Source organism: Mustelus asterias, chromosome 15 (genome assembly GCF_964213995.1).
Source record: "Mustelus asterias chromosome 15, sMusAst1.hap1.1, whole genome shotgun sequence".
Lineage (NCBI taxonomy): Eukaryota > Metazoa > Chordata > Chondrichthyes > Carcharhiniformes > Triakidae > Mustelus > Mustelus asterias.
The window spans coordinates 38,439,759-38,461,232 of NC_135815.1; the positions used below are offsets into that span (position 1 = coordinate 38,439,759).

A 21,474-nucleotide genomic window follows, 5' to 3' on the forward strand; every position below is an offset into this window, starting at 1 on the left:
ATGTCAAAATGTCTCCCGTGTGTACACTTTTAAAATAAGAAAATCTACAGGATAAAAGAATATCGTATGAGACTGAATATTGAAGAACAGTTTACACTCAGGAGATCAGACAAGTAAAACGTGGTCCGCAAATTAAGTGGGATTGAAGAAAAACTCAAAGAAAGTGAAGACACTGAAGAGTTAAGTAAGAAAAATAACCTATTTTTTACTTTAAAAACTAGGAAAGTGCAAGTAAATAATATCTCAACTAACATTCATGACAAGATAGCTCTGAAGAAGAGTGATGTGAATTTGAAACGTTGGCTGGAATCAGAGTGGGAGAGGCTCGCAGAACGGAATTCTCTGTTGGCCTCGGGCGGGATTTTACGAACCTCACCCGAGCGAAGTCATAAAATCCTAGCAGTTCACTCTGATTTTCTCTGCAAACCTGCTGAGTCCTTCCAACATTTGGGAACTTTCTGGCTGTTCACACCTGTGGGATCTTCTGGTCCTGCCGATGGCGTGCTCCCGCTATGGGTTTCCCAGCTGCATGGGGTGGAGTCAATGGGAAATCCCATTGATGCTGGCCAGCGGCACACCGCCTCCCGCAGCGAGACACACTGTGAGGAGGATAGAGAATTCACCCCTTATGATATCTATTTCATGACAGTATAATTACCTTCATGAAAGTGTGAAGTGACAAATATAAAGGAATAGATAATACCCGAAAAATTACAAATACTTTTGTAAAATCTCTATAAAAATCAAAATAAGCAGATGCATTATATGACATTATCGACCTCATTAAAATAAATGCAAATCATTTTATCCCATCAGTATACCTCAGATATTGAACATGGTTTATGCACTAAAATGATGTCTCTTGGCTTTTTCCACAGATTTACAGCTACTGAGCATCAAGCTCTGGCAGCACTTGGCAGTGGAAGGCTTCTCCAGAGGGTGCTACTCTTTAATGAGGCCACCTCATGCACGGGAGAATGACATATTGACACAATATTCGCTTGCAAAAAGTCATTAGGAGCACCTGAGATGATTCTGTACAGAAAAAAACTTGGAAAAGAATATGAGGGTTCATGGTTATGAATCTAGCCCAATTGCGTCACATGATGCATGCATTGTCATGACCATATGCATCTCAGTGTTGTCTGGAATGGATATAATTAGTGATGTGATATTCAGGTTGTGGTAAACTACTTATCTGTAATCTGTAGTGGTTAACCACTGTAGTTAGTATTTCTCATTACCTGTATATGTGGCACATCCCTGTCGGTTCTGCCCAAGACTCCTCCCCCTGGTCCGGGTATAAAGGCGGTGGCTCTTCCCCCTAGCCTGCAGTACAGACCAGATCACCGACAGGGATGGCTCCAAGTTCTTGCTAATAAAAGCCTATTTGTCTTGCTCACAACTAGTCTTGACTTGATTGATAGTGCATCAATTTTATTAGCAAGTTTTTTTTTCTTAAAATGGAGCAGTTACTAAAACCCGAAAGGCTGAATCTAGACCCGCAAGCTGCCGGAGCGTCAAACACGTTTGATCACTGGCTGCAATGCTTCGAGGATTACATCGAAGCCTCCACTGCCATCAGTACAGATGCTGACAAACTAGGGGTGCTCCACGGCCAGGTAAGCGACGTAGTATATGCTACGATCCGAGACGCGGAACTACTTATATCCGGCAACGGCTGCTGGCACAGGGTGCGCTGGACTTAAAGAAAATGGTGCAACTAGCTGAATCCCTAGAAGTGACCTCACACTACCTCGAAGCCTACTCACCTGACCACGTGGGTGCATCATGGACACCGCAGCCGTCGCTACCGGGAGGACCACAGACCTACGCTGCCCCACACCTCACCGGTGACCTGACCACTGCAGCAACCTCTGGAGGCCTGAAATGCTACTTCTGCGGCCTGGGTAAGCACCCCTGACAACGCTGCCCGGCGAGGGAGTCGTTCTGCTCCGCGTGTGGGAAGAAGGGGCACTACGCCAAAGCCTGCTGTAAGTCTACCCCCAAATCCACGAGCGCCGCATGTGACCCGTGGGGCCGCCATCTTGGGTGACCCCGGCTGCGTGCGACCCACGGGGGCCGCCATCTTGGATGATGCCAGAGGCCGCCGGCGACTCATGGGGGCTGCCATCTTGGACGACAACGGCCACGAGTGACCAGCAGGGGCCGCCATCTCCTACCTCATCAGCCCCCTACGGCTATCTGCAGGATTCAACGGTGGCATCGGTTACACTGGACCAGACCAAGCCTCATCGTCTCGCCAAGTCCATGATGGACATTGAGGTAAACGGGCACAGGGAGCATTGTTTATTTGACAGCGGGAGTACGGAGAGCTTCATTCACCCTGATACGGTGCGCCGATACACCTTTTCCGTGCGGCCCGTCAAGCAAACGATCTCCATGGCATCTCAATCCCACTCTGTAAATGTCCTCGGCTGGTGCGTGGTGACCCTGAAGGTGCGGGGCACAGTATACGATAACTTCAGGCTCCTCGTGCTGCCACACCGCTGTGCTTCCGTGCTCCTGGGGCTAGTTTCATGACCCACCTGAAGAGTTTCACTACACAGTATAATGGGCCTTTTACCCCGCTCTCCGTCTGCAATCAGCAGCGTCTAAATTGCCCACCGCACACAACCTGCAGTCTCTCGACCCTTAAGATCGCCCCTCCCTCCTTGTTTGCGAATCTCACTCCCGACTGCAAGCCCATCGCCACCAAGAGCAGGAGGTATAGTGCTGGAGACAGGGCCTTTATCAGGTCCGAAGTCCAGCGGCTCCTTAGAGAAGGGATCATCGAAGCTAGTACCAGCCCCTGGCGAGCACAAGTGGTGGAGAAACACAGAATGGTCATTGACTACAGTCAGACCATTAATCGATATACGCAGCTGGATGCATACCCCCTTCTCCGCATATCTGACATGGTCAATCAGATTGCACAATATTGGGTGTTCTCCACCACTGACTTGAAGTCGGCGTACCACCAGCTCCCTATCCGCCCGGAGGATCGCCAATATACGGAGTTCGAGGTGGATGGTCGCCTTTACCATTTCCTTAGGGTCCCTTTTGGCGTCACCAATGGGGTCTCGGTCTTCCAGCACGAAATGGACCGAATGGTAGACCAGAATGGGCTGCAGGCCACCTTCCTGTACCTGGATAACATCACCATCTGCAGCCATGGCCAACAGGACCACGATGCCAACCTCCACAGATTCCTGCACATGGCTAGTCTCCTTAACCTGACTTACAATAAGGAGAAGTGCGTATTCAATACACACCGCCTCGCCATCTTCGGGTACGTAGTGGAGAATGGGGTCCTCGGCCCTGATCCCAACTGTATGCGTCCCCTCCTGGAACTTCCCCTCCCCACTAGCCTCAAAGCACTGAGAAGATGCCTGGGTTTCTTCTCGTACTATGCACAGTGGGTCCCCAACTATGCGGATAAAACCCGTCCGCTCATAAAATCCACCCTTTTTCCCTTGACGGCAGAGGCCCGGCTGGCCTTCGACCACATCAAAGCTGACATCGCGAAGGCCACGATGCTCGCTATCGACGAATCCATCCCGTTCCAGGTGGAGAGCGATGCGTCTGATTTCGCCCTAGCCGCCACCCTTAACCAGGTGGGCAGACCCGTGGCCTTCTTCTCACGAACCCTCCAAGGCCCCGAAACTCGACACTCCTCCGTCGAAAAGGAAGCCCAAGCCATAGTGGAAGCTGTGCAGCACTGGCGCCACTATTTAGCTGGTAAACGGTTCACCCTACTCATGGACCAATGATCCGTTGACTTCATGTTCAACAACACGCAGCGGGGCAAGATCAAGAACGACAAGATATTACGGTGGAGGATCGAACTCTCCACCTACAATTACGATATCTTGTATCGGCCCGGGAAGCTCAATGAGCCACCTGACGCCCTGTCCCGTGGAACATGCGCCAGTGCGCAGGTGGACCGGTTACAGGCTCTCCACAACGACCTCTGCCACCCGGGGGTCACCAGGTTCTTTCACTTCATTAGAGCCCGAAACCTGCCCTACTCAGTTGAGGATGTCAGACCCATAACTCGGAATTGCCAGGTCTGCGCGGAATGCAAGCCACACTTCTACTGACCAGACAGGGCACACCTCATAAAAGCCACCCGCCCCTTTGAATGCCTAAGCATCAACTTCAAAGGCCCCCTCCCCTCATCTGATCGCAACATATACTTCCTCAATGTCATTGACGAGTACTCACGTTTCCCCTTTGCAATTCCCTGCCCAGATATGTCCTCGGCCACAGTCATGAGGGCCCTGCGCAGCCTCTTCACTCTGTTTGGTTACCCCAGCTATATCCATAGCGACCGGGGATCCTCCTTCATGGGTGAGGAACTGTGACAGTACCTGCTCTCCAAAGGCATAGCCTCAAGTAGGACTACTAGCTACAACCCCCAGGGTAACGGACAGGTGGAGAGAGAGAACGTCACTGTCTGGAAAATATTGTTCACTCTGCCTCACCCCCGACGGACTCTTTTTTTAAACAGGGGGTGAATGTGGTAAACCACCATTATCTGTTATCTGTGGTGGTTAACCACTGTAGTTAGCATTTCTCATTACCTGTATATGTGGCACATCCCTGTTGGTTCCGCCCAAGACTCCTCCCCCTGGTCCAGGTATAAAGACGGTGGCTCCTCCCCCTAGCCTGCAGTACAGACCAGATGACCGACAGGGATGGCTCCAAGTTCTTGCTAATAAAAGCCTATTTGTCTTGCTCACAACTAGTCTTGACTCGATTGATAGTGCATCACAGGTTACAGACATTCATTTAACAAGTTCTTAGATAGGACTGTAGAATGAATGGCTACAAACCCTTGGGAATGATGTCACCTGTGTTACATTGTATTTTTTCTGAGAATGAGTCAAGAAACTTCCAAAGAGAGGCAAACATTTTTCAGGCACATTGAAAATGGTTTCAGCACCACCAATGTGACATACTGGCCAGGATTTTATGACCTCGCTCAGGTGAGGCTCGTAAAATCCTGCCTGAGGCCAACAGGGAATTCCATTCTGCGAGCCTTGCCCGCCCCGAAACCGGGGTGGGTGTGTTGGTAAAATTCCGGCCACTGATTTTAGTTCACAATGAATGGCTTCTGCATACAAAAGAGCTGAGATGTTTCAAAGCTGTTGGACGGAATTCTCTGGCCATTCATGCCGGTGGGATTCTCTGGTCCCGCCGGCAGCGCACCCCCTGCCATGGATTTCCCGTTGGCGTGGGGTGTCTTCAAAGAGAATCCCCATTGATAGCAGCGGGACCAGAGGATTCCACCACCAGTGAATGGCATGCCGCCTCTCGCCGCTGAGAAAAACGCTGAAGAGAGGTCAGAGAATCTCAACCGTTGTCTTTGTGAGCGCGCAATAAAATTTGAAGAAAGCTTTCTCCTTTTTTAAGTAAACTGAGAACAGTGGTGTAAAGAAAGTTGCCTTGTGCCAGCTGCTCTGGACCCACATAATTCTCAGTAATGCTAACCTAGAAGGACTGTGTGAGTAACGTTGTTTATTGTTTGTGATTTAGCTTTCAGTTCAGTCCATGGTGAACGGATAACAGTGATATTTTTCCTTAATATAAAATAAGTTCCGGGCAGTCTAATCCCAGTTTCTAGTGGGTGTGTTTCCACAGCAGAAACATTTCAAAGAGTTTTCTATGTCATTCCATTGAAAAGGAAATTGTAAGTTAGTCCTACGTCTTCGTTTTCATCCAATAGTGAGGGCGGCACGGTGACACAGTGGTTAGCACTGCTGCCTCACAGTGCCAGGCACTCGGGTTCGAATCTCGGCTTGGAGTGTCTGTGTGGAGTTTGCACGTTCTCCCTGTGTCTGCGTGGGTTTCCTCCGGGTGCTCCAGTTTCCTCCCACAGTGTGAAAGATGGTTCTATAAGTGCAGGTCAGTGGGACTAGGCATAAAATGGTTCGGCACAGACAAGAAGGGCAAAAAGGCCTGTTTCTGAGCTGTAATTTTCTATGGTTCTATGGTTCTATGTGCTGGTTATGTGCATTGGCCATGCTAAATTCTCCCTCACTGTACCCGTACAGGCGCCGGAGTGTGGCGACTAGGGGATTTTCACAGTAACTTCATTGCAGTCTTCATTGCAGCCTACTTGTGACTAATAAATAAACTTTACTTACTATTTCCTCTTTAAAAATATGTAACTTTCCAGAGTTTGGTCACCAGAGGAAAAATTAATGGGTGGGATTTTACTGCCTCACTCGAGTGAGACCAGAAATTCCCACCCAAGGTCAATGGACATTTCCGTTGTCCGCCCCTCGCCAGCTCCGATTCCCTGGCGGGTGAGGCGGTAGAATTCCAGCGAATATCAGCATTGTGTTTGGGTGATTTGGATTTGAGCCATTTTAGTTTCACCAAGGAATGACATAAAGGTGGCTCCAATGGAAAGTAAAAATGTCACACTGGGACAATGCAGAGTGTTTCAGAAAAGGGACTAAAGTACAATGCAGGGGCAGAGTAGAGGGAACTTTACCCGCAGTTATGTCTGGCCTGGCCAACTTCACACTGAAATGGAAAGGAATTCTGTTTCCCAGCATGAACATTCTTCCTCTTAATGAAGATAAAACCTCATTAATCACCACAGTGAAAAGATTTGCTCACTGTTAAAATGTTAAGAATGTCAGGAAGTAAGGTTTAACTCCAGGCGTGGCATAGGCAATGGAGGGAATGCCTACCCATTCCTGCTAGGAGGAGGCTTCATCCATTTTGAGAACTATACGCATCAAAGGATCCCTCTTTAATTAAGAAATGAGGGAGACGATTCTCTCAAAAATGCTGAGTTGGCGAGAAAACTGGTCCAGATCAAGACTGTTTTATCAGTGCAACTTCAGACCCAAATCTCCCCACTCTGTGCAATGCAGAGGTCCCAATCGTGAATATAGTTAAAAACCTCGAGGATGGGGCCTATTCACGCCAGAGTCCGACAGCTCCGGAACTCTGCGCGTGCACAGTGGCCCCAATCTATCAGTCTCCCTGTTTGCTGGCCAGCTCAATCGCTGGCCAGCCCAGGGTCCCCATAGTGCTGCCCCTCCTGACGCCACCACAACCCGATTGTGGCCCCCACGACAATTTCCTGGCCAGCCCCGACTCCTCCCCCCAACCCCCCACCACCGCCCCCTGGCCCAGAATACTCCGATCTCCAGGCCCCTGCCCCCAGCAGTGGTGATTCCCCCCATCCCCCCACCACAGCAGACCCCCCCCCCACTGACCCAGCCCTTGGCAGACCAACCCCCTCCCCCCCCAGAGGCAGACCCCCCGACAGGAGGCAGACCTCCCCCTCCAGCCCACCCCGATCGCTGGCCTCCCTTCAGCCCAGACTGATCCATGCAGAGTGGCAGTGGGACCGCCCCACCCCCACTGATGGCCCCCTAGGCCCCGCCCACAATAGGCCCCACCCGCTTGGCACCGCCCGATGCCCACTGGGCAGTGTCCAGATGCACCCTGGACATGGGCACTTTGCTCCTTGGGCAGTGCCAGGGGCACTGCCAGGGTATCCATGCCCAGGGGGCACCACCACCCTGCCGCCCAACTCCCTGAGGTCCCCGATTGCCCCCCTCTTCACTCCGGTGGGGTCTCTGTTAGTTCCCAGAACGTGGGGAGCTACTCTAAATCCGCCGGAGTGAAATACTCCTGGCGGGGTGGGAGATATTATCAGGCCCGGCAAGGTCCGTGCTGGGCCCGATAATCACATTTAAAATAGATTAAAAATACACTTAAAACAGATTAAAATCACTTACCTCTCTTCCTGCCGGTTTCCAGCGTGGTCCTGACTGTTCTCTGGCTCTGGGAGACGCACATGCGTTGGAAACATGTGCGCGAATCCCGCAAAATGGCCGACACGCTCATCTCCTGACCCGACCCGCCAGAAAATTTGCGGGTCGCGATGGGGGAATCGCTCCCGAGGCTACCACTTGATTCTGGTGGGAAACTGGCCCATCCATCATAAGGCATCAAGAACTGTCGGAGCAGCCAAGGTCCGAATAAGAATATGCAGCACAGCTATTTCAGGGTTGATATTTCCCCTGTTTCCACTGGGTGGGCCAATTTAAAAATGTCACCATCTGTTTCATGATTTTATCTAAAGCAACTGCAAAAAAAATAATTTCTGTAAGTTTTTAGTGCTGGCTATAAGACAAGGTACGTAAAACACCAGAGAACTACTCTGTAATTTTGTGAATTGTCTGTGTATGTGTGTATGAGGAATGGAAGCCTCTTTTATTAATAGGTACATATTTTAGAGTTCATAATGTTACTTGCTGCAAAAATAACTCCATCTATCTGATAGCAGCTGTGGTGCACGGTGCAGATGTCACTGCTCAGGACAGTCGATACTGAATGTGGAATATTAGCTTCACTTTTAATACCTGAAACTTAGAGAAATGGATCTCTCTATATGTTGGATGTACACATAAATTATAGCAATATTGCATAAATTGAAAATTGTACAGGCCATTCCTTGCTAACAGGATTAACAAGCAATTGGGGGCGATCCTAACATCTCGTTGCGCTGCTTTTGTAGCGCAGCTGGCCAGGAGACTCTAGCGAAGGCCGTTTAGCGGGCTCCACACTGGGCGCCATGGCCTCCGCGAGTCTCCCAGTGCCGGATATCCGGTGCCGTCAACACCGCGCCAGAAATTGGCGCGGAGCTTCATAAATTATTTAAATGTTAATTTACATACTATTTAAATCTGATTAGCGGGTCTGAGATTGAAATCTCCTGGCCCACCAACCTCTCCACCCCCGCCAGGAGTGTTTCACAACAGCTCCCCACTAATGGGGAGCTGCGACCCGACCCCACTGGAGTGAAAGGGGGGGGGGGGCAATCGAGACCCCCCAGAGGGTTGGCCGCAGGGAAGGGTGCCCCTGGGCACTGCCACCTTGGCAGTGTTAGCCTGGGACCCTGGTACTGTCCAAGGGGCAAAGTGTCAATGTCCCGGGGACACCTTGGCACTGCCCGCCAGTCATGGGACAGTGCCAAGGGGGTGGAGCTTAGTGTGGGGCAGAACCACAAGGGGGGGCTGATTGCCACTCTGCACATTGGGCTGAGTAACAGAAGGAGGCCAGCGATCAGGGCTGGCCATCGGGAGGGGGGGGGGAGGGGGCAGCCTGCTGGGGGTTCAGGGCTACGGGGAGGGTCCGGCAGTCAGACCCTGGGTGGGGTGGGAGTGCCGGCGATGCGGGGGGTCATGGGGCTGGCAAGCAATCGGGAGGTCAGCAGACAGGGGGCATGCGCTGATCTCGGCGCTAACAGATCAGCGCATGCGCAGTGATCCGCTCAGCGCTATGCTGCCGGCCTCTCCAGTGGGGAGAGGTCTGTCCCCTGATTTTTGCACTGATTCACGCTCGGGCACTCTGCAGTGCACAGAGTATGGGAGATTCATTTTTAAACTCCCACTGAAAAAGCCACGTGATTTACTCCAGTATTTACGTGTATTCGACACTTTGAATTTTTTTCGGAGAATCGCCGCCAACATTCTCAATTCATATTTTTAATTGGCTTTCAATGCAAATTGGATGAAACTGATACAACTGGATATTAACAAAAATATTGAGGACTTTTATAATGTTACCTTTATTTGATTTTGCAAATGGTGAGCAGTGTTCAGAGGATTAATTAAAAAAGGTGTTTTTGTCTTCAGCTCCAGCAGGACAAAGTGCACCTAGAGTGGATGCAGTGAACAGCACAATGATGAAACTATACTGGCAGCCACCTATGGATATGAATGGTCCCCCTCTAGTGTACCAGCTGGAAAGGATGGAAACGTCTTTATTTAGCCACCTTGTTCATGCTGAGAAAGGAATTCGTTTCCCTGGTCATGGCTACTTCAAATTTCCTAGTTCAACTCTGCCTGTCAACACGTACTTTACTGGTAATTATTTTGTCATGTTAACAGCAGTGCTATTTTTCAAATCTCACCAATGCCATAAAGCAACTACCAAGTCAAACAAAAAGCTACTGAGTTTATAATTTTTGAGTATACTTTTTTTGTAAGTGGCCTCCTAGCATGGAATGAAACATAACTGTTCATAATTTCAGGAAATGTGTGCCAACACAACATAAAATGGCCATAATTCCCACCCGCGCCGCCCCCCCCCCCCCCCCGCCCCCACACCCCACCCCCTCTCCGTCACCCCTGCCAGAAGAACGGAGAATTTGTCGCTCAGCCAATTCTCCATTTACTGCATCAGGACTGGAGAATCCCAGCTGTGGGTGGGGTTGGAGAATTCTGGCCCATATCTCACACATCTGAAAGACGTGCTGATTCAGTGCATTGGCCATGCTAAATTCTCCCTCAGTGTATCTGAACATGCGCTTGGGAGTGGCGACTAGGAGATTTTCACAGTAACTTCATTGTAGTGTTAATATAAGCCTACTTGTGCCACTGATAAATAAACTTAAACTTAAAAAAACAATATTGGGATATGATTTGATTTGATTTTTGATTTATTTTTGTCACGTATTAACATACAGTGAAAATTATTGTTTCTTGCACTCTATACAGACAAAGCATGCTGTTCATAGAGAAGGAAATGAGAGAGTGCAGAATGTAGTGTTACAGTCATTGCTAGGGTGTAGAGAAAGATCAACTTAATGCAAGGTAAGTCCATTCAAACGTCTGACAGCAGCAGGGAAGAAGCTGTTCTTGAGTCGGTTGGTACGTGACCTCAGACTTTTGTATCTTTTTCCTGAAGGAAGGTGGAAGAGAGAATGTCCAGTGTGCGTGGGGTCCTCAATTATACTGGGTGCTTCGCTGAGGCAGCGGGAAGTGTAGACAGAGTCAATGGATGGGAGGCTGGTTTGCGTGATGGGGTATGAAAATTTGTAAATCTCGTGCCAAAGACCAATGTATCTATCTCAATTCTCCTTTTCTTGTGACTTTTGCATCTTTAACAATTATAAGGGAATTTAGTACCTTGCCCTTGTAGTTATGCTCTCAACGCACGTCATTTTTAGTCTCATTCTGGTTGATAACTCATATATTGGCCCTGAATCTGCTGGGAATCAGTGCAATGGAAATGATGCTGTAATGGCATGCGCCATTATTAAAATATCAGTGTTCCAGGAAATAACAGAGTAATACATTTCGCCACTGCTGGAGCAGCACATAATGTGAGGGAATATTTGCATTGTTCCAATGATGCTCTCACCTATGCCGATAGAAGTTTATTTTTTGTCATTCACACTTCCATTGCAGTCAATGGCAATCCCAAATTTTCTGGATTTATCATTGTTTTCAAGGCACAGCCATTTACAATGCTAAGCCATGAGTGGTATTTTCCAACCCCTGCCGCTGATAGGATCTTCCACTACTACCGAAGTTGCTCCCTCGTGGTGGGTTCCCTGCTGGTGCAGTGAGTGAGCTGTGCAAAAGCCCATAGACTTTGTCTAAATATAATTAAGATCCTGCCAACAATCAATGGTCTGCTCAATTTGCATTTCCCCTTTCTTGGCATATCCGAGCAGTTTAGTACTGTGGCAAGTCAAGAGAATCTGCAGACTTCCAGCAGCAGTGAAGTCAGTGTAAGCAGCCAATCACAGTAAAGTATTCTCACAGACAGCAAACCAGAGAGTTAGAAGCACAGAACCTTTTTTACTTTTAATTTAAGTTTTCATATTTTGAAAGAGATAATTAGTAAGATTGGATTAAGATGGAAACTAATATAAGGATTAACATGCTTTAAAAAAATCAGTTTTTACCATAATTGAGAAAATTGATGTTCCACAAACGTATAATTAGCTTTTCAAACTGACTATGTTTAACACTAATTCCGAAGTTAATGCATTGTTAAAAACCCAGTTATAACTCTTTCAACAAGGTGTAATCTTTTAATTTTTTTACAGTAAGACCAACAATGTAAATGTGGAAGATTTTGTCTGGTATGCTGTTGGTATTCTACCAACATCAGTGTGGGGGTCTTAGGTGTCCATAATGTGATCAAAACATGAGAAATAACCTGGCAGGCATGCCTGCGGCCCAGGGGCGGTGGGGAGGGGTGATGATGGGGGAAGCATTGGGGGTGTCCCTCCTGTTCAGGCTCCCTGTGCCCAATGGAGGGACCTACCAGTGGCAAGGACTGCCACTACACTGCTCTCCATCACTCACTGCCCCGATTAACCAGGGCCTGAATAATTTCCCCTGCCTAGCCTGCCCTATTTACGTGTGTTCAGGGACTCCAGTGGTGATTCTTTTCCTGGGACCCATTGCAGCACCAGCAGTGGCCACTGCCCCTGGTGGCGCTGCTGGTACTGAAGGGTTGCTGGCCTCCAATTGACTGCCAACCTTTGGCGGCTGAACATTGGCCTGCCAGGTAGGTATCTGATTGGTTTTTGATCATGTTGGGCTCTTGGAAATGGCTGTGACGATTTATTCACTGGCTGTCCAGCCAGTGAATGAGCCCGCTGCCACTTCGATGAAATCCAGCCCATTATTTTTCATATGCTTATATATATATTCATATTAGTATTTGGGTTTATAATAACATGCATGTTTTATAGCAACAGAATTTACTTAATCCATTGAGAATTGATGATTTTCTTTGAATCAAGATTTTGATTCTTTTTATCGAGAAGAGTTGGGCACAAACATAGATAGAGAAACAACATTGATTGAAGGCATATGAGAGACCTAACAAGACATTAAAATATTAATGGAAAGAGAATGAGAGTGAGAGAGAAGGACAAAACAGAAAGAAAGCTCAGGAACAGAACTTTACCTGCTAACGACCCCACAGGAGATCAACTAGTTTTAAAAAAATACAATCCATCATTTGTAAGAAATTAGATTGATTATATTTAGTCATAACCACAAAATCAGCTAAAAGTAAAAGAAAACTTTCTATAGACATCATTAGTTTTTACCCATTTAAGATTAATCATGAAAAGGCCCAGATCTTTAATTCGGCAATTTGTATATTTAATGGCCTGCTGCAGAATCTATGACAGTAATTAGCATAGCCTGAAAACTCATTAATACACAACAACATGATTAATGCTGCATTAATGCAAACATGACTGAAGTTATTTGGGTTATGTAGTAAGTAGATTAAAACAAAAATGCCCTGTTTGTTTTAGTTATCATGCTAATAAAAGAACTGTATGGAATTCTAAAAGTGATTTTAATAATCAACTCTTCCTGATCATCAAACATGAAAATATCTGTAGAAAGGAAATTTTCACAAGCCACTTCCATAGTTTAGCAGTTCAGAGGTTTGTTTCACAATTGTATCATCACAGTTGTCCCTCAGGATTGTTCAGGCAAGGAACTTGTCAGCTAGAGTTTCAATGAAACATATGAGTTCTTTGGAAGACTTCAAGCTTGGTTTGGAAGTAGTTTACAGTTTTAAAAGTACATTAGCTAATAAAGAACATAAAACAGCTTAGTGGATCCTTCCTTGAATGAAGATCATTTCATGTTTTGCTGTATCTGGAGTAGCATTAGTGATGGAAGTTTACAAGGTGTCCATAACCCATCGATCTTTCATCCAATTTGAAGGAGACTGAGATGAGATTTTGAGATGTTTGAAAGATTTTTTTAAATGTTGCTCTTGTAAACTTCAAGCAATTGCTAATCATATTGTTTTTGCAATTGATAATCATATTGCAATTTAGAAGAATCTTAAAACATTACAACTCTGGAGGAGACCATTCAGCCCATCATATGTTGCCTTTCTGAAAGAATTATCCTTGTAATCCCATTTCCATCCCTTCATTCTTTAGTCTCCCCACACCACCACATCCCCCCGCCCCCCCCGCCCCCCCCGAATATTTATTGATTTCCCGTTTAAAATCTGCCATAGATTCTGCTTCTTCCGTTGTTCCTGGTGAGGTATTACATGTCTTAATAAACTAGTGTGTTAAAACATGTCTAACTGAAGTCAATGGAAACAAGAATCTGGAGAGGTGTATAACATGCCATCAGTCTGATTTACACAGTTGCCAAATGTTAATGTGACCTTCACTGGGTATTGACTGGCGGACAGGTTCCACACTTCACTTTGCCATGATAAGTGATTGGTAAATGCTAATCATACTGCTGTTGGGAATGATAAGTATACCTAATATTTGGGAAGAAGAATTGTTTTATCCATGTATCAGGTTAGAATTTTTCTTTGAAGATCTTCTGAAGGCACTCTGCTTTTTGTTAGCTGCATGCATAACATTTGAAATTTTGCTCATAAATGTTTGTACAATATCCAGGAGGTATTTTTGGAGAATTGTAGGATAAAGCAAAAAAGAGAAATGGCAGAAAAAATCCATTGGGCTAGAATTTATTGTAGTCAATAAGCTAATGGAAGCTACCATTGTTAGACTTGCCCTCACCCATTTAATTTCCATGATAATTTACACAGTAAGCTACTCTTGGTGCAAGGTAATCGGAAGCTGAGTGTAGGGCACCTGGACCCTGAATGAATAGGATAGGCACCTCCTTAACCAAACAGATTGAAGGAATGAGGATTGACCAGTTTAAGATCTAAACACGGAAGTGCAAATCAGAACAGTGAATTCAATGTCAACTTAGATACAAAATGTGAAATAAAGAGAGCGATTAAAATCAAATTACAAGAGTGGGAAAATGGGAAAAAAATTGAAAAAGTATATGTTTTTAAATATTTCTAGCAATAATGAAAAGCTAAAGAAATGAGATTCCACAGTTCTAACTGCTAATGTTTAGTACCTGAAAGCCTGTTGGCAGATTTAACACTTATTGCCCCAGTGAAAAGATGTAGAAATTAGCAAAGGGTAACTTTCTGTGGTAAATTTCCTACCTATCTATAGGATAGAATCGTCGTGCAGTTCAGTACATCTGGGGATTTTCACAGTAACTTCATCGCAGTGTTAATGTAAGCCTACTTGTGACACTAATAAATAAGATCTGAATGGGGAGCAAGATGGTGTGATGTCATTTTCATGAAGTGCACGATGGAATGGTGCATTTTGGATGAACTTATAGATTTATGCTTTTAACTGCATATCTCTGCTTGTCTAAAGTTGCTGTCTGAATTGCACAAAATTAGTGGTGAACCCCGTTAGCGTCACTATTATTTTTACAGTAAATTCTGGCCCATTGTCAACCTATCGAATAAAATGCAGTGAAAATATTTTTGGCCATTTCATGATGAAGTTTACGGACATCTGGCACTGCTAAGTGTTCTCCCCAAATGTTTCCATGGCAACCATATTAATTAACCTTTAACTTCCTGTATCTTGCTGGAAACAATTACATATATTAGGGAATTTTATTTTACTCTTTTATTAATTACCGTGGTTTAAATTAAATAAAAATACTTGTCGAGCCTTTCAACTTTATTTTTATTCAGAAACCTTTGTAAACCCAGCCATGTTTTTAAAATCATCGATATGTAATTTTCAAAATAAATTTGTCTTGTTTGTCTGGTAATTTTGTTAATCCATTAGAATTCCCCACTAACAATTGTGGCTAAAGGACACCTTCATTATCATATTATTATATTAAAATGGTAATTATTACTAATATCATAATTGTAATTTAAATTTTAAATGAGTCAAATTAGAAATTTAATAGCTATATAAAACTGAGAGGGGATGCGGCTACAGAATGGTTGGTTGAAATTGTTCTTGGAATGCACACAAGAGGATCTAATACTTATGTGCATGGGGCATGAAGCTAACAAGCTAATATAGCACTGCATTATGATCATGGCACGGGTGTAACAGGTTTGTTTTCAATCAGTATGTGATCAGTTGTAGTCGAATAGTTATGGATTCAGATCTTAACGGGAATGTTTAATTTGAAGGGAGCATTTGCTCAGACACCGATTCAGTCCCCACGCCATGTTTGATTAATAGGAACAGTTGGATAACGATAATGTTCTGTTCACCATGGGGATGTTCCCATTAAGAGGCTTCTACTCTTTGCAGCTTGCTGAGATGAAAACAAAACCTGTTCTTACTGGACCATCGTCATAATAGTATGTTGCTTTCCCTTCATACGGCGCAGTGAAAACAAGCTCAATTGTTGATGTCGCCGCTGAATAACTGCTCAAAAATTGGAGTGACCAATGGTGGTAACTACAGGATAATCACTTGGGACAAGTGCGATTTGATTTCTTTCACAACTGGTAACCTGGCCAAATGACATGTTTTTCAAGTTGTGCTCCAACTGTGAAATAAAATTGTGTTTTGCTGGTTCTAAGTGTATATATTATTTATAACAGGAAAGTATTGCAAAGTAAAAATAGGGCCTGGATTTTCCGGTCTTGCACGTGAAGGCAATCGTTATGGGTGGGACAGAACATTTGATGGAACAGCCAAAGGTCCATTGACAGAAAATGCTGGAAAATCTCAGCAGGTCTGACAGCATCTGTGGAGAGAGAATAGAGCCAACATTTCAAGACTTCGAAGGGTCAGCCAGACTCAACGTTAGCTCTATTCTCTCTCCACAGGAGCTGTCAGACCTGTTGAGATTTTTCGGCATTTTCTGTTTCTGTTCCAGATTCCAGCATCCGCAGTAATTTGCTTTTATCAAAGGTCTTAGGGCTGCAATTTCCGGTCCTGAAAATCGTGGCACAGGTGTTGATTTTAAATGATTCTTTTAATCTTAAGATTTAGTGGAAGGAAGATCACACATAAACAGGAGTCAGTCTTAAGCTTGATCTGTCATTAAAATTATATTATCACCGATATATAGCTCACCTTTATCAACCCTCTTTGTTCCATATCCCTTGATATAAAGTTAAAGTTTATTTATTAGTCACAAGTAGGCTTACATTAACATTGCAATGAAGCTACTGTGAAAATATCCCAGACACCACACTCCGGTGCCTGTTTGGGTACACTAAGGGAGAATTTAGCATGGCCAATGCACCTAACCAGCACATCTTTGGAAACTGGAGCACCCAGAAGAAACCCACGCAGACACAGGGAGAACATGCAGACTCCGCACAGACAGTGACCCAAGCTGGGAATCAAACCCAGGTGCCTGGCGCTGTGAGGCAGCAGTGCTGCCCTCTCAGGTGGAAATAAAAGATCTAACAGCTATTCAGAAAGAAGTGAAATGGTGGGAGTTGGGGATGGGAGAGATGGAGGTGCTTGCGATTTGTCCTGGCTTATATTTATTTGCCAAATTACACTTAGAACAGTTAGTTTTGGTTATATATTTAATTGCTTGTTCTGTGAAAATGATCATTGCTCCAATAATACAACTGTGATTACACTTCAGAATTACTTAATTTGCTGTACAACACTTTGCAGTATCCAGAAGTTGTAACAAGTGCTATGGAAATGCAACTTTCTTGAAAAATACATTCATCTCAGTCTCCAGAAATTCAATCGATGCAGCATCCGTGTACTTTTGGGGAGCAACTTCTAGATTTCCATTACCCTTTGTATGAAAAAGTGCTTTGAGATTTTGTTGTAATGTGACATCAGGGGATAGCAACATGCCATCAGGAGAAGGGAAAAGTATTGTGTGATCTAGTCTCAGTTTCACTTTGGTCATTGGGCAGCACATAGCTCTGCTGCTGATGTATTCAGGCATTGTACCTTTGTATGAACGTTGCTGTGTCTCGGCTGAACAAATGAACCCCAATGTGTTTACACAATCCCTTATGAGTAATTGATGCTTTTTTATCATTATAAAAACACAATATGGTGCTCAGCAGTGGTCAAACAGTGTGGCAACACGGTAAGACATGCTGGACAGCCTTAGATTGTACTACGTGGCATGGGGCAACCACTGACATTTTGGACAGTCGACAATGAGTTTGCAGCTTTGGAGAGTGTTGAAATTGCAGCATGGTAACTGCACAGAAAAGCTTTGAAGACACAGGACGTGCTTAAGCAAAGAGCTGGCAAGCAGGAGGATCCCTTGTGATGAGATTACAGTGCATAACCTGTCAGTTCCAGGAGTGTGTTGAGAGGACCAGCACTGGGTTAGCTCAAACAGGCCAGGTGAGTGACTAGGTTGTGGGCTGGATCAATAGCAAGCGAGGGAAAGTCCATCGAAAGAAAATAAAAAAACTGTTATAAAATCATGTCACAGAAAGTTGCAATTATAACTGGCGGCTTCAAGTATTGCTGAACAATAAATTGAATAAAACCAGGAAGAAGGTCAAAGGGATATTGTCAGAATGGCACAACATTTCCCTGTTTGAATTGAGATGCAGCTGACCTACTATCCAAATTCAGTATGTTTAAACAGCGTACAGAGCAATGCTTTCTTGTTCAGGAGTGTCTGAAGCAGACAAGCAAGCCAGAAAGGTTTGCCTAGCAATTGGGAATGAAGGTCTACACAAGTTGAACATGTCAGGATGAACAAAGGGCAAAAGGATCACCAAAAGATAGGGCCTACATTGGAAGACCGGTGCAGAATTGACTTAAACTTTGGTATTCACCGACTAGAGTTCATGTCATTTCAACAACAGCCTACAGAATCCACAGACCATTTTGCCATCAGGTGCAAAGAAGAGGCTGTGTACTGTGTTTTGTTAAACACAGAGCTAGTAGGTGTTGAGCTGGTGATTGTATCCACTCCTATGGAAGAAGATCTGCTAGACAAGCCTGAACTGTATAGCATCGAAGACCTAGTCAAGGATGGATGCAAGTAAGAGGTGATCCTCACAGATTGATGAAGATTAGCGGTGCTAAACACAACCCCAGTTGTTGACGCACTCACTTGAATACTCAAACCAGCAAGACACATGGAAGATGTGACCTTCTGCATACTTCAAGGGAATGTCCAACGTTCAATCAATTCTATGAAACATTTGTCTGAAAGGGCTATTGGTAGGGCCATTGCACTCTAACAAAGCCTGATGCAGGTACAAAGAGCAATATACAGACCGTAAACAATAAGTACCTTCTCACAGTAAGAAAAACCACCCAGTATCTAGTTAGAAACTTGGACAACCCAGAAAATGACAATGATGTGCACAATGAGATGAAGAGAGGAGAACACATGTTTTACATTATTAACTCATGGCAATAATAGATTCCATCTCATCATCTGAAGTGTTCACCAAGATTCGAATGATCTGTTCTAATAAAGTTGATAACTACTCGTTGTTGGCCAGGATTGACACAGGGTAATTATGTTGGCACTTGTGCCTGTGAATTCTAAAAGACATGTATCCAGTGACATGGAAGGCCATGCAAACCTACTGCTGCGCAATTTTCAGAGTAAAACAGCTCACTAATTCCAGGTGCAGGATCCATAGCATTGGAATGCAAATACGATCAGTTTTCTTGGGCATCACAGATTTTCTACATCACGGAAACTAAAGGTCCCATGATTGTAGGTTTGTTGGCATACCGTGTCCTCTCATGAGTGACAATCCATGGAATCAGTCAGGTCTCATATGGCAGATCAACCTCAGTACCTTCTACCAACCTTCTCCTATCATCACAGTTCACAACCTAACATCAAAATATCCAGAATAACACAACAAAATTGGGAGTTTCAAGGGAGCTTCAATATTATGCTTGCAGGAGATTGCAAGTTCATCAAATTGGCAGGTATATTCTGCACAAAGCAAATGCCAGCAGCCACAAGAAGAAACAGCAAAAGTTTCTACACTACCTAAATTTATTTATTAATGTTAATTGTTTGTTCTTCACTGTAGAAGTCTTGCAATCACTACCATCTGGTCAGTCTTGAAATTGGCCTAGGCGTCAATGTTTGTGAAAAATGCTACCGGAAGGAAAGTCCTGCATTTCCCCTTTGATTTGTAATTGTAGAAACTGTAGAAAACCATCAATGAAGGATGACCTGGTTCAATTCAGCATGTCCACGAACATATGAGACCATTTTGGCTTTATCAGGATGCAATAGGCTCTCCTGGTGAGTCATTTTTAAAGACAGGCAGATCATTATATTGAAATCTTTGTGTCCTGATATTCTTCAACAACTTCATCACTCATATATGGGCATAGATTGGGTGAGAAGACTCATAAGTGAGACAGTCTAATGGTCAGGGATGAACAATAACATTGACGTCATCATCAAGAAGCACAAGACATGTCAAAAGCATATGCCAAGTCAGCCCAAAGAACCACTGATTCCCCATGATGTTGCTACCCATTCTTGGTCCAATATCACATCCAACCGCTTTCCCATCCAAGGTACTGATTTCATTGTCATCATCAACTATTTCACTCTGAGTGCTATTTTCAGTTTATTTGGTGTGCCTCAGGAGATCGTTACAGATAATGGTCTGCAATTTATTGGTGAGCCATTTCAGAATATGCATGAAAAGTGGAACATCAATTGCACGATTTCTCCTCATCACCCTAGATCTAAGAGCCTAGCTGACTGAATGTCTCACATGGTGAAATACATAACTCTCCAATGTGGACAGACCAAGCAAGATCTACACCATGCAGTATTACTTTGAGAGCGACACCTTTAAGTGCAGCTGTTCCAACTTCAGCAGATCTCATGTTTGGCAGACCATTGTGCACTAATGTGCACTAACCCTTTCGACTCTCTCAGAAATTAGAGAACAACTTTTAAAACTGCAAAAGAAGATGACCAACGTGCATGATAAAAATGTGTGTACGGATTTGCCAAATTCACAGTTTGCATCTAGAATCCGACAGAAAGTACATGGAAACAAGCAAAGGTGACTAGAATTCATTCAGAACCGAGATCCTATGAAGTCATTACACACAAAAACACAACAGTGAGGCATAACCAAGGGCAAATCGGATCCAATCCAGCTCCTCAACCAGCGGAGAGTCTTATAGTATCTAGGCCAAGATCCTGAAGGGCTGGAATTTCATGTCCCCCCCACCCCCTCCAGCTGGTGGAATTTTCCATGCCTGCCAAAATGAATTGACTTTTGAGTGGCTCGCTGCATTTTATACCTCTACACCCCCCCCCCTCCCCCCCGCCCCCGGCTCGATTGTGCCAGAAAAGTCTGTCGAGGGCTGGGATTTTTCAATTCTGTCCACAACGGGAGTCAGTGGAAAGGAACATTTGACAGACCAACCAAAGATCCGTTGACTTCGGATGGGATGGGAAAAACTTGGCCAAGTTTACAAAAATGAGATGCGGGCGGACCAGCAGATTACCACCACGGTTTGGAAATTGAAAGCCATGGTTAACGAAACATTAACGTGTATGGTGAATAGTTAATACTTCTTTTGGAAGGGGGAAAGTATCTTTAAAAAGGGGGATGTTGTAATATGCTTTTAAGGGATAGCATCAGTAGATGGGAAGTGTGTCCTGTGACCCAGTCTCAGTTTAACTTTAGCACGTGAGCAGTACACAGCTCTGCTGCCGATGTCCTCAACATTTATACTTCTGTGTTAATGTTTCTCTGTGCCTGGTCTGGATAAATGAACCCACAGCATAGTTACATAATCCAGCCTGAGCACTTGGCACTACATTGTTATAAAAATGTGACAGATTTCACTCCTAAATAGCCTGTCTTTAGTTTTAAGACTATACCCTCTTGTACTCA

The 21,474-nt window shown here is 44.8% G+C and overlaps 1 protein-coding gene across 1 annotated transcript in view; it reads left to right on the forward strand.

Moving 5' to 3' along the window:
• Positions 1-21,474, forward strand: part of ush2a (Usher syndrome 2A (autosomal recessive, mild)) — a 916,330-nt gene that overhangs the window by 264,487 nt on the left and 630,369 nt on the right. Inside the window, exon 21 of the mRNA XM_078230465.1 lies at positions 9,672-9,902. Within this exon, the coding sequence (XP_078086591.1) occupies positions 9,672-9,902 (231 nt within the window). The remainder of the gene's footprint in view (positions 1-9,671; positions 9,903-21,474) is intronic.